At 39.8% G+C, this 12629-nt stretch overlaps 1 protein-coding gene across 1 annotated transcript; it reads right to left on the bottom strand.

Annotated features, from left to right (window-relative positions):
• Positions 1-7502: 7502 nt before the first annotated feature.
• On the bottom strand, positions 7503-11973 carry LOC130508658 (uncharacterized). Its single transcript, XM_057004270.1, has 10 exons — positions 11848-11973; positions 11673-11772; positions 11181-11570; positions 10946-11116; positions 8860-9107; positions 8649-8778; positions 8445-8564; positions 8195-8371; positions 7875-8096; positions 7503-7793 (listed from the first exon to the last, which is right to left on the bottom strand). The coding sequence occupies exons 2-10, from the start codon at positions 11763-11765 to the stop codon at positions 7503-7505; spliced, it is 1842 nt and encodes a 613-aa protein (XP_056860250.1). The 5' UTR covers positions 11766-11772; positions 11848-11973.
• Positions 11974-12629: the final 656 nt, after the last annotated feature.

Below are 12629 nucleotides of genomic sequence, written 5' to 3'. Positions count from 1 at the left end.
ACAGAGAACTAGAACAAGTGATGCAAGCGATGTCTCTTGAGGAAGATTTGCCGGTGATCTTGACAGACGATGAAGACTACAGTGCTGCTATCCGTAACGAGAAGAGTTTGATAGGGAGACTTCTCAACCCGGACTGTCAGAACATGGCTCGTATGCTTCGTACGATGCCAAAGATTTGGAGAATATATGATAGGGTGAGAGGAATAGCACTTTCCAAGGAAAGCTTTCAGTTCATCTTTGATCTGGAAACAGACCTTAACATGGTGCTGAGCCAAGGCTTCTGGACGTCGGAGGACTGGGGAATGGTTATGGATTGCTGGGTGGAATTCCCTCCACCGGATTACCTACAGAAAGCCTATGTATGGATCCGACTCTTTAAACTACCGGTGAACTACCTCACCTTAAAAACCATAAGGGCCATCTCCAACCCCATTGGTCATGTTAAAGACATCGAGTTTGATCCAACCAAACCGCATCTCCAAGAGTATGTGAGGGTACGAGTCTTACTAGATCTGCAGCAACCGGTAAAAGACACTAAGGTTATGCAACTACCGGGTGGGAGAAGTACAATAGTGGAAGTGGAGTATGAGAGAGTAAAAAAGAAGTGCTTCCACTGTTTCAGGCTTTCACATGAGAAACTGAAATGCCCAATCTTCAAAGCGCAGAAGTCCAATGGCAAGGATTTTGCTGACAAAGGAAAAGGTATTGCCTTTACCCCAGTGATACATCGCCAACATCACCCTGATCTGGTGGATAAGATCATGCCTCTGCTGGCTCCTACGGCACCTCCTGGTTTCCCACCAAAGTCGCTGGTGGCTCCTGATGTTTTTGAAGAGATGCAGTTGTATATGAACTGCTCTGATCCTGAGGAAAGACGCATCAGAGAGTTCAAGATGGTGAAAGCATTGAGGGACTTATCGTCGAACCCAGGAGCTCAGAGTTCTTATTTACGTCTAGAAGATCATCCCAAAATCTCTGGAGTTCAGAATAAGAATCTTGGGAGAGTGTTTGATTATCGTCATACTCAGACAGAGAACGATAACCAGAAGGAAAAAGTTGTAACTGATGATGACGTAAGGCACAAGGAAGTACCAATCCCTACTGAGCCCACCACGATGTTGGAGAGACAAAGGATGAACTTGTCGTTGACTAAGCCCACTTATGACATAACGACAAGACAACAAGCAGTAACGGAGGGCTCTGGGGAAAATTTGTTGCTTGCTGCAGGAGGTACTTTTGCTATGGGTCGTGATGATCAGTCGATCTCAGAAGGGAGTGGCAGAAACAGAGCAACAAAGCGATCAGCCACATCATGGAAACGGATGAAACAGAACTCTCAAGGAGGTAGAAAAGCTTCACAATCAGACCAACTTGGTTCTGCTCAAGATGAAGGGGATAATAGTGCTAAGAGAAAGGCGGGGGAAGGTATGGAAGTCTCGTCAAAGATGTCAAAACGCTCTGAAGGTTTGATGGTTCACCAGAAACCATCCAATCCTCAATGACGACGCTCAGTTGGAACTGTCGGGGTTTGAGGAGCATCCTGACAGTTCGACATCTAGAGGAGATGTGTCGTGAGCATCTTCCAGATTTCTTGTTTCTCCTATAGACTAAAAACTCTAGTGATCGCGTTGGAGGCTTTAAAAGATCGTTGGGTTACGACCACATTTTTTTGGTGAATCCAGTGGGTCTTAGTGGTGGATTGGCATTGGTTTGGAGAGATACACATGAGGTGGAGATATTGTCAGCTAGTGACAGGATTATTGATGCTAGAGTGAAGCACAGAGATTTGGTGTATTTCATCTCTTTTGTATATGGGGACCCTGTCCGTCAGAAAAGACAGATTTTCTGGGACAATCATACAGCTATTGGTCTGAATAGAAACTCTGGATGGTGTCTTGTTGGTGATTTTAATGAAATGATGAACTCTTCTGAGAAGAGTGGTGGTTCAACACGAGGTGAATCTTCCTTCTATCCATTTCGGTCTATGGCCAGAGACTGCAGGATTAAGGAGATTCCTAGTTCAGGTGATAAGTTATCATGGGTTGGAGCCAGAGAAATAATTTCTAATGGAGTGAAAGAAAAAGTGTGGATTCAGTGTAGGCTTGACAGGACCTTTGGTAATTCTGAATGGTTTCTATTGTTCCCCCGTTCTCACACTCACTACCTGGAACGGCTGGGCTCTGACCACAGACCTATACTGACGACTACGGTGGGCTTGAGTACACGGAGTGTAGGGCGTTTTGTTTATGACAAACGATGGAGCAAGAAGCCTGAAGTTATGGAGATAGTTCGCAAGGGTTGGAATTCAGTACAAGGAAACTCAGCTACTGTTTCTGAGCGAATAGCCTCCTGTAGGAAGCTTATTTCTATATGGAAGCGTGATGAGTCCAGCAACTCTAAGAAGATGATCAATAAGTTTCGGAAAGAACTTGAAAAAGAAGAGAAGAAGACTACTCCGTCTATGCCGAGAATCATCTTTCTAAAGCTGGAGCTTGCTAAACTATTCCAAGAAGAGGAGGAGTTTTGGAAACGTAAAAGCAAGAACAATTGGCTTCTAGCAGGTGATCAAAATACTAAAATCTTCCATGGATGGGCTAAGACCAGGAGAATGAAGAACAACATTCCAACTCTTGTTGACTCCAATGGAATTGAGCACACCTCAGAGGAAGCGAAAGGCGACATAGCAATCAAGTATTTTGCCGAGCTGTTCTCCTCTTCTAGACCGTCTGGGGCTGCAGAACTCCTACGGGATTTTACACCACGAGTTACAGAGCGCATGAACCAGAGCCTCGTGAAACCGGTCACTGACGCAGAGATAAAGAGGAAAGTAAAAGTGATTAAGAGTGATAGTTCACCAGGGGCAGATGGGATGACAGGCCATTTCTTTCAGAAGTTCTGGTCGATCACTGGTGCTCAGATTGTGGAGGAGGTCAAGAAATTCTTCAGTGAAGGGATGATTCCACAGAACTGGAACTATACACAGCTTTGCTTGCTACCCAAGAAACCGAACCCTAAACTGATGACTGACATTCGTCCCATCAGTCTATGTGCAGTGTCGTATAAGATTGTTTCCAACATCTTGTGTGCACGTCTAAAGGTCATCTTACCTCAGCTAGTGTCACCTACACAAGGAGCTTTCGTTGCAGGAAGACTTATATCGGATAACCTTCTCATAGCTCACGAGATGGTCCATGGTCTTAAGACAAATCCTAACTGCAGACGTGACTTCATTGCGATCAAAACCGACATGTCAAAGGCTTATGATCGTGTTGAATGGGATTTTTTGGAAATCATATTTCAGAAGATGGGCTTTGATAGTAAGTGGATTCACTGGATGATGATGTGTATTCGTTCTATCACCTACACGGTGCTACTTAACGGTCAGACATATGGGAGGATCACACCAGAACGTGGCATTAGACAAGGGGATCCGTTGTCTCCCTTTCTCTTTATTCTATGCGCTGAGGCATTGGTTCATGTAATAAACAGAGCAGAGCTAGAAGGGAACATAACTGGCATGAGGTTAACGAAGAACTGCCCTCCGATTCAGCATCTGTTGTTCGCTGACGACAGCCTTTTTCTTTGCCAAGCCACACTGAAAGAATGCAAGAACTTATTGCAATGTTTGGAGCTTTACGGCAAAGCATCAGGCCAGGTGGTTAATTTTCAGAAGTCATCCATCACGTTTGGTGCTGACATCGATCCGGTGATGAAACGGTTGATAGCTGAGATACTGGAAATAGAGAACGAGGGTGGTGCTGGTACTTACTTGGGACTGCCAGAATGCTTTAGTGGTTCAAAATAAAAGTTGCTAGCCTTTATCGGAGAGAAACTTGGCAAACGACTTAACGGATGGTATGCCAAAACGCTCTCTCTTGGTGGAAAAGAGGTGCTTCTTAAGTCTATCGCAATGGCTCTACCGGTCTATGCGATGTCATGTTTTCGACTAACGAAACACCACTGTCAAAAGATCATGAGCGCAATGGCGGCATTCTGGTGGAATGAATGTGGAGATAAGAACAAGATTCATTGGGTATCTTGGCCTAAGATGTGTTTGCCTAAGGAACTTGGTGGCTTAGGTTTCAGAGACATAGAGGATTTCAATCAAGCTCTACTCGCGAAACAAGCTTGGAAACTCTTAAATGAACCACAGAGTTTATTGGCGCAAATCTACAAGGGTAGATATTATGCTAACAAGGAGTTCTTAGAGTGTGGAAAAGGCTACAGACCTTCATATGCCTGGCGAAGTATTCTTTTTGGGAGGGAACTACTTAACAAAGGGCTAGTGAAGTCTATTGGTAATGGCAGAGCGACATCGGTATGGAGTGAAAAGTGGATCATGGATGAGGTCCCTCGTCGCCCTGTGAACCGCCAAACTCTTATTGATGTTAACCTTAAAGTCTCCTTGCTGATACAAAGCTCTGGTGAATGGAACGATGATATTTTAACAGAGCTTTTCCCTCCTAATGAGGTGTTTCGCATTAAATAAACGATGCCAGGCACAGTAGAGGACTGCTACGTTTGGGCTCATTCTCGACATGGAGCATATACAGTCAAAACGGGTTACGATTTGCTTGTTTCTGCTAAGTCCTTATTGTCAGGACCGATCACACTAGAGGAACAAACACGGAATGCTATAAAGAAACGAATATGGAAGATCCCTACACTTCCAAAGATAAGGATGTTCCTCTGGAGAGTTGTGTCAGGCTCTCTAGCAGTGGCGGATAGGCTGAACTCGAGAGGTCTCGGGGTAGACAATGTGTGTAAGCTCTGCAACGGTGGACCAGAAACCATCAATCATGTTCTGTTCCAATGTCAAGATGCCAGAAGTTTATGGTCGGAAGTAGGTTTATCACTAGCTGGTTTATCTCTACACCAATCTCTTGAAGAAAACATCAGCTATGTTTTCAACTTGATGGAAGACAAGAACATACCTCAATCTTTAGTGCGCTCGGTTCTGTGGGTTCTCTGGCTTATATGGAAGAACAGGAACTCGATCCTGTATGCGGAAACTCAACTATCAAGTCAGAAGCTCATTGGCGATATGAAAGAGGAGGTGGAGCTCTGGTTTCAACTTAACAAGAATACATATATGGTGGTTTCAGAGAGTAATCATATGCAGAATGGTGAAGGTTGGTCTCCTCCAGACAACGGCACCATCAAGTGCAACATCCATGCTAATTGGCGCAATGCTCACCTTCATAGTGGGGTGGCTTGGATTGCAAGAGATCACACCGGCAATGTGACGCACCATGCGCGAGATGCGATTGTAAATGCGCCTAACCGTTTCATTGCAGAGCTTCGGTGTGTTATCTATGCTATGTCTAGCTTGAGAGATCTAGGAGCTACAAATATAATCATCTGCACCGACTACAATGAGATCATTGAAGCTATAAAATCACCTCGGCAATGGCCTCGTTATAGAGCTCTGTTACAGCAAATATTGCAACTCAAAAGTAACTTTGTGTCTGCTATTTTTTAAGGAGAGAAAGTAACAGATAACGGGATTGCAAGGGAGATTTGCTAGAAGCGTACTGCGTGATGGAAGGTTCCAGTCTTACCTAGCTATGGGAGGTCCCTCTTGGCTTCATGATAGGATTGCAAGAGAAAAAGATAGAAACAACGTTTGACTCTTATTTAGAGTGTTGTTGTTTTTGATTTTATCTACCTTATGGTAGAAGGCATTGCCTTTGTATCGGTGTTCCCACCCTTTTGATCAATATCATTCCAGACGTTAAAAAAAAAAAGATATATTTCTATTACATTATTGTTAACATTATACCAGCAGGTAGATGTTAAACATACCATATAGAATGTATGATTAGCGTAGAACAGAATTTAAAGAAAAATAATATGGAACAGACAGAATCAGAATAGAATGTTGACTATGACTATAATAAATAAATCGCATAGTAGTTTAAGGTTTTCTAAAACAAAAGAATATTAGTATTATAATTATTTATTATGTTTTATTTTTAAAATTAGTTAATCATTTACTTGAATGACATCTATCTTTTTATTATCCTATAGTTTCTTAAAAATTATAATTAAGAATTTTTATTTTTTTTCTTTCCTAATTTCATTTAATTTTCTTTTTCTTTAAATGTTGATTTTTTCAACTAAACTACCATTTGAGGTGCTCTTAGAACACTTTTATTAATTGTTTTTTATCAAGTAACTCTCATTACAAAAACATTAAAATGAACAGTAGATGAAATGATAGAAAAGTTATGAGAATCGTCTTTTCATCGAGAGAAGATTTTACGGTTTAATGAAATTTTCTGACCGCATGTTGTTCTCTTGTTGCAAAGATTTGATCTTTTACTTTGACTTTTAATTACTTAGTCAAAATATCATTAAACCAATATAAATGTGTTAAGAAACTGAAAATTATAGATAAAAGCCCAAAAATATAAAATTTTAAAAACATTATAAGTTGAATAGTATCTTTTAAGATTTCTAAGATCTGTTTTCAGACAAAGGTAAATAATAAAAAAAAATTGAAAACCAAAAGGACAAACTGCACGTAATTTAGTAGTATTACTTTTCTCGTCCTATTGAAAACGAACATGCATGCTATGATTGGTTGATCGGGACAGAAAATTAGTAAATGAAAAAAAGCCTGACCGCGCGGGTGGTGGAATGTTGTCCACTCAAAAATGCTTCACTCTCATATATACTCTTCACTCCCATATCTAGTCGTCACTCTCTCCCCCGATCTTTACTTCCAAGAAGATGGTAGAAAGAAACGACATAGCCAAAGGTATAGAGAAGGCGAGGGTTCCTCTGTTGAGGGATCAATATGTGGCGGAGGAGGAAGACGGAGAAATAAAGAGAGACATATCACTACAAGAAAACACGCCGATATCGAGGGGTTTTTTCCTCGGTATTTCGTCGGAATACGCGTATTCCGACGAAATACCGAGGAAAATGTCCCTCGAAAAAAACTCGTCGAAATTTCATTTTCCGTCGAAATTTCCTCGAAATTTTGTGACGGAATTTCGAGGAAACATATTTCCGAGGAAATTTAGAGGACTGACCTTCGTCGAAGAGGTCCTCGGAATATATTGAGGAACAATTCCCTCGGTATATACCGAGGATTATACCGAGGGAATGACCTACGAAAATTTTCGAGGAACCTGTCCCTCGGAAAATTCCGACGAAAGGTGTTCCTCGAAAATTTCGAGGAAAGCTGTTCGTCGAAATTTTCCGAGGGACAGGTTCCTCGAAAATTTTCGAGGGCTTCTTTCCTCGAAAATTTTCGAGGAACCCTCCCTCGGAATATACCGAGGAACGCTTCCCTCGGTATATACCGAGGACATCTGTTCCTCGGAATGTTCCGAAAATTAAATTTTTTAAAAAAATTTTTTTTTTAAAAAATAATATTTTTAAATTTTAAATTCGTAAATATAAAATTAAAATTTAAATTAAAAACATATTATTTAAAATTCAAAGTCATACAAACGAAAAGAAAACATTTAGAGTTTTTGAAATAAATTAAACTACGGGGTTTGGAAGTCCGGGTCTGGCATGTTCGGGAAGTCGACGTTGGCGTTCGGGTTCATGCTCCTCATCATCGCCATCATTTGCTCGTTCAGCTTCCTCTGTGCCTCCCAGCCCGCCTCTTGACTCGCCACCATGGACTCCAGCGCAGATATGCGAGCATCCTTGTCCCTCATCTGGCTCAGAAGGACTTCTTGATCAACATAGGACGGTGGTGGTGCAGAAGCAGACGGAACCGAGGGAGACCGACGAGCCAAACCGAACAAACGGCCCTTCTTCTTTGGAACCGACTGAAAAAGAAAGTGTAAATTTAAATAATATAAAAATTTAAATAATATAAAAAAGGATTGAACTTTAAAAAATGAACTTACCGCTTCAACGATTTGGTTGATCCGAACCCGAGGCAAGCCGGTCGATCCCGTGGAATCGTCATCCTCGGTTTGAAGCTGAGACACTTCCTGTTCCATCTGACTGTCGATAAGGGTGACCACATCCCTCACAACACCATCATCAATCTCGCCGGTCTTCTTGTTGGTATACGCCGTCTTTATTAGGCGGAGATGATCAACCGGCTCCCCCTCATTTTCTTGCGCCTTGGAAAAACATAAATTAAACAAACATTAGTAATTAAAAGAAATGCACAAAAAAATATTAGAATCTTAAATAATATAATAAAAACCGACAAGCTTACCAAGCGATCTCCCAGACTGGCTAAAGACTGAGCACCCAAGTTATGGACGTACATGCCCTTCCCCTTACGGTCGCTCTTGCGGTTGGTGGAGTTGGTGGAAGAAGTTGCTCTGACTTCGTTCTTACTCCAATGCTCACTCAACTCCCGCCAGACCGTCGGGTCCATCCCCTTTGGAACCTTTAAAAAAAAATGTTAAATAAATAAAAAATATTTTAAAAAAAAAAAAATTGTATCATAAATAAAAACGAACCTTGTTTATTTCCCACTTCTTCTTCCACGAGTGCATCTGCTTCCCATAGTTGTCCATAACTTTATGGACGAAGTGGTAATAGATAAACAACGTATCATCGGCATTCCAGTTGAATTGTTGCTGAAAATAAAACACAATTAGTAGAAAATTAATATTAAAGATGAAAAAAATAAGTAAAAAATAAGTAAAAAATAGAAAACTTACCGCAAACTGTTGAAACCACATATGCTGCTTCTCGAGAGGGAAGTCGGTGAAAGTCGGATGTCCATTGTCGAGGGACGAGTACATCATACTGTTGATCCATCCGCTGATCCCGTTCCCGGATCGGTCAAACCTAATAAAAAGAATTAATTATTTTAGAATTAAATATTTTAAATGAATCAAATTTTAATGAAAAAAAAATAGATTTAATTACCATGTCTGACCCTGTCCACGTGGATACTGAGTGAGATATGGAAGATGGTCACGACCCGGCTGTCGAACAAACTCCGCAACTCTCAGAAGTGCCGGATGAGCAGGAGCATGAGAAGGAGCACGAGTGGGTGCCACACCGGGAGCGGGAGGAGAATGAGAGGGAAATGGAGAAGGAGATGTCTGGTAGGAGCTGTACGGCGATGCGGAACCCGCAATGGAGCCGCTCCCCGAACCACCACGACCACGACGCTGTCGAGAGGGGTATGTTCCTCTTGAGACCTTTATATAAATAAATTTTATTTAATATATACAATTATTTATTTAATTTGTTAATATATCAAAATTGTTTAATAATTACAAAAAATAGTTTTGATATATTAAAAATAGATTTAATATATAAAAATAGTTTTAAATATTAAAAATAGTTTAATAATTACAAAAAATAGTTTTAATATATTAAAAATAGTTTTAATATATTAAAAATAGTTTAATAAATAAAAAAATAGTTTTAATATATAAAAATAGTTTTAATATATAAAAATAGTTTTAAAAATCAAAAAACGTTTTAAAAATAAAAAAAACGTTTTAAAATCAAAAAAACGTTTTAAAAATTCAAAAAATAGTTTTAAAATCCAAAAAACGTTTTAAAAATCAAAAAAACGTTTTAAAAATCAAAAAAACGTTTTAAAAATTCAAAAAATAGTTTTAAAATCAAAAAAACGTTTTAAAAAATCAAAAAAAACGTTTTAAAAAAATCAAAAACACAAAATAAATCAAAAAAAAATATACCAACAATCCAAACAACAATCCAAGCATGCAAATCCTAAATATTCCATTCAATCCTAGAATTTTCTATCTAACAATCTAAGTTTCGAGATCTATAAAGAGAGGAAGAGAAGAGATATGAACTTACATGGGAAGAGAGGAGAGGAAGAGAGGAGAGGAAAGAGGCCGAGAGGAAGAGAGGAGAGGAGAGGAGAGGAGAGGAGATCCGTCGAGGAAGAGGAGAGGAGAAGGAGAGGAGCCGCGAGGAAGAGAGAGGAGAGGAGAAGGAGGCGGTGAGGAAGAGAGGAAAATCGAGAAGGAGAGAAATGGGGAAGAAAAGAATGAAAACCTAATTTATGAGGGGTCCGACGGACAGGGTCCGTCGAAATTTCCTCGAAATTTTTTAACATGGTCGTCGAAATTTCCTCGAAATTCTCTTGTTCGCGGCTAGGGTTTCCTGGTTAATGAAAAACAGTCCGAGGAAACCATTCCTCGAAATTTCCTCACAATATTGTGAGGAAATTTCGAGGAAATAGGGTTTGGGGTTTTGAAAACATCGATTTTTTCCCTATGTCATTTCTTATACGAATGTAATTCATAATAATGAGGTTTCTTTGTATAGATGATCATAAATAATGAAATAACACAATTACAAAAATTATTGTAAGTATTTCCTTTAACGTTTATTAAAACGTATAAGTGTTTATCTTATGTTGTGTGGTTTTCGTCTCAATCCGCAAAACATTGTTTTCGGGTTAAAACCCTAAAGTTGGACTTTATAATCTGGCTAAGACACTTAATGAAGGTTATATACGTGTTATTCAATCCGCAAAACGTTGTTTTCGGTTTAAAACCCCCTGTTCCTCGAAATTCCGTCGAAATATTTCGACGGAATTTCGAGGAACACCAAAAAATTGGCTAGGTCCTCGAAATTCCCTCGAAATATTTCGACGGAATTTCGAGGAACACCAAAAAATTTCGAGGGTATTTCGACGAAAAAAGGTGTTTTAAATCAAACTCCTAAAATTATCTTGTCGTCGAAATTTCCTCGGAATATTTCGAGGAAATTTCGAGGATCTAGGTAATTTTTATCAAACCCCTAAACCGTTAAGGGTAATTCCGAGGAAATTTCGAGGAAACCCTAACTTCCCTCGAAATTTCCTCGAAATTAGTAAAAAAAAAAAAAAAAAAAAAAACTACTCTGATTCCGACTCATCATCAGCAGATGAATCTGAATCTGGATCTTGGTGAAACTCTCCAATAACTGGTTCATCCTGTGCGTGAACGACGGCTTCCTCTGCGAAGTCGGTGAAATCTACTACAAGGCCAACTCCTGCTACGTCTTCTTCTGCACTTAAGTTACTGGATGTGATTGGTTGTAGTGGGTCTTCCAGCTCAGAACTCCCCTGAACTCGGCCTCTCGGGTTGAGTCTGGTAACAGTAACCCATGGATCATCTCTGTTCCTTATCCGGGGGTACTTGATATAACAAACCTGTAACATTTTAAAATTTTTTAGTACAAGTTTAAATTATTACACATGATGACCAATAACTTACCTGATCGGCCTGAGAAGCAAGAATGAAAGGATCATAATATTGCAGCTTTCGTCTCGAATTAACTGATGTAACACCAAATGCATCTGTTCTCACACCTCGATCTGGAGTGATGTCGTGCCAATCACAATAGAAAACAGTACAGCGCAATCCAAGCAGGCCTAAATACTTGATTTCCAAAATCTCATGTATGTGTCCGTAGTATACATCATCTCCCGATGCAGAACAAACGCCAGCATCATAGGTCGTACGCGAACGTTTCGTCTTTTCAGTTGTGAATGCATATCCTCGAGTACAAAATCTCGGATATGACTTCACAACATAGTTTGGTCCAACCACCATCTCGCGTATCCAATCGTCAAATGTTTCACCTCTGGCCAAACCAGCAGACACCTATTAATAGCACATATATATGAGTATAAATATGTGATAAATATTTTTTAAATTTCTATAAATATGTGATAAATGATTTTTTAATTTGTTTAAGGCACTCACATAAGTAAACATCCATCCAGCAAATTCTTTTTGCTTCATTTCTTCTAGTTCTGCCTCTGTAGCGTATCTATATTCGAACCGCTTTTCTGCCATGAAAATCCTGTGAAGACAAAAAATGTAATTAATTAAGATATAAATGTTAATTTGTTAAAATTTTGTAAGATAATAAACTTACCTCTCATATTGAAGAACATCTTCGCAGTTGGTGAGCAAATATGTTTGCAAATGACTGCGCTCCTGCTCAGTAAGTCGACGGTCCTTTGATTTTCCGCTAAGTCGTCCAACATCTGTGAAAATGTCAGGAACCGTAACATGGTATGTTGCCCGTTCGCCTCTATCATCATGCCGTGCAGGTCTTCTGTTTTTGGTCTGAACTTCTGCTGGAAAGTAGTACTCAGCAAAGTTTGAAATTTCTTCATTGATCATCTGTGCGACTATAGAACCTTCCACCCTACTTAGATTTTTCACCATCTTCTTCAAATGAAACATATACCGCTCATACAGATACATCCATCTATACTGCACAGGACCACCAAGTTCCAATTCTCTTGCCAGGTGAATAACAAGATGCTCCATAACATCAAAAAATGAGGGAGGAAATATCTTCTCAAGGTTGCACTGAATCACGGCTATGTTAGTCTTCAGATTTTCAATACCTTCAAGAGTCACTGATCTGGCGCATAAATCGCGGAAGAAAGCACTTATCCCTGCTATTGCTTCATGAACATTTCGTGGTAATAGTTCCTTGAAAGCAAACGGAAGTAAGCGTTGCATCAACACATGACAATCGTGACTTTTTAAACCAATAAACTTTCCTTCCTTTCTGTCGATACAGTTACGCAAATTAGATGCATAACCGTCTGGAAACTCCACATCGTTTGAAATCCAATCGAAGAACGCATTTTTTCCCTCTGCATCAAGTCGGTATATGGGAAAAGGAGCCCTACCATTCCCATC

Source organism: Raphanus sativus, chromosome 2 (genome assembly GCF_000801105.2).
Source record: "Raphanus sativus cultivar WK10039 chromosome 2, ASM80110v3, whole genome shotgun sequence".
In the NCBI taxonomy this organism is placed as follows: Eukaryota; Viridiplantae; Streptophyta; class Magnoliopsida; order Brassicales; family Brassicaceae; genus Raphanus; species Raphanus sativus.
This window is presented reverse-complemented; position numbering and strand designations above follow the sequence as displayed.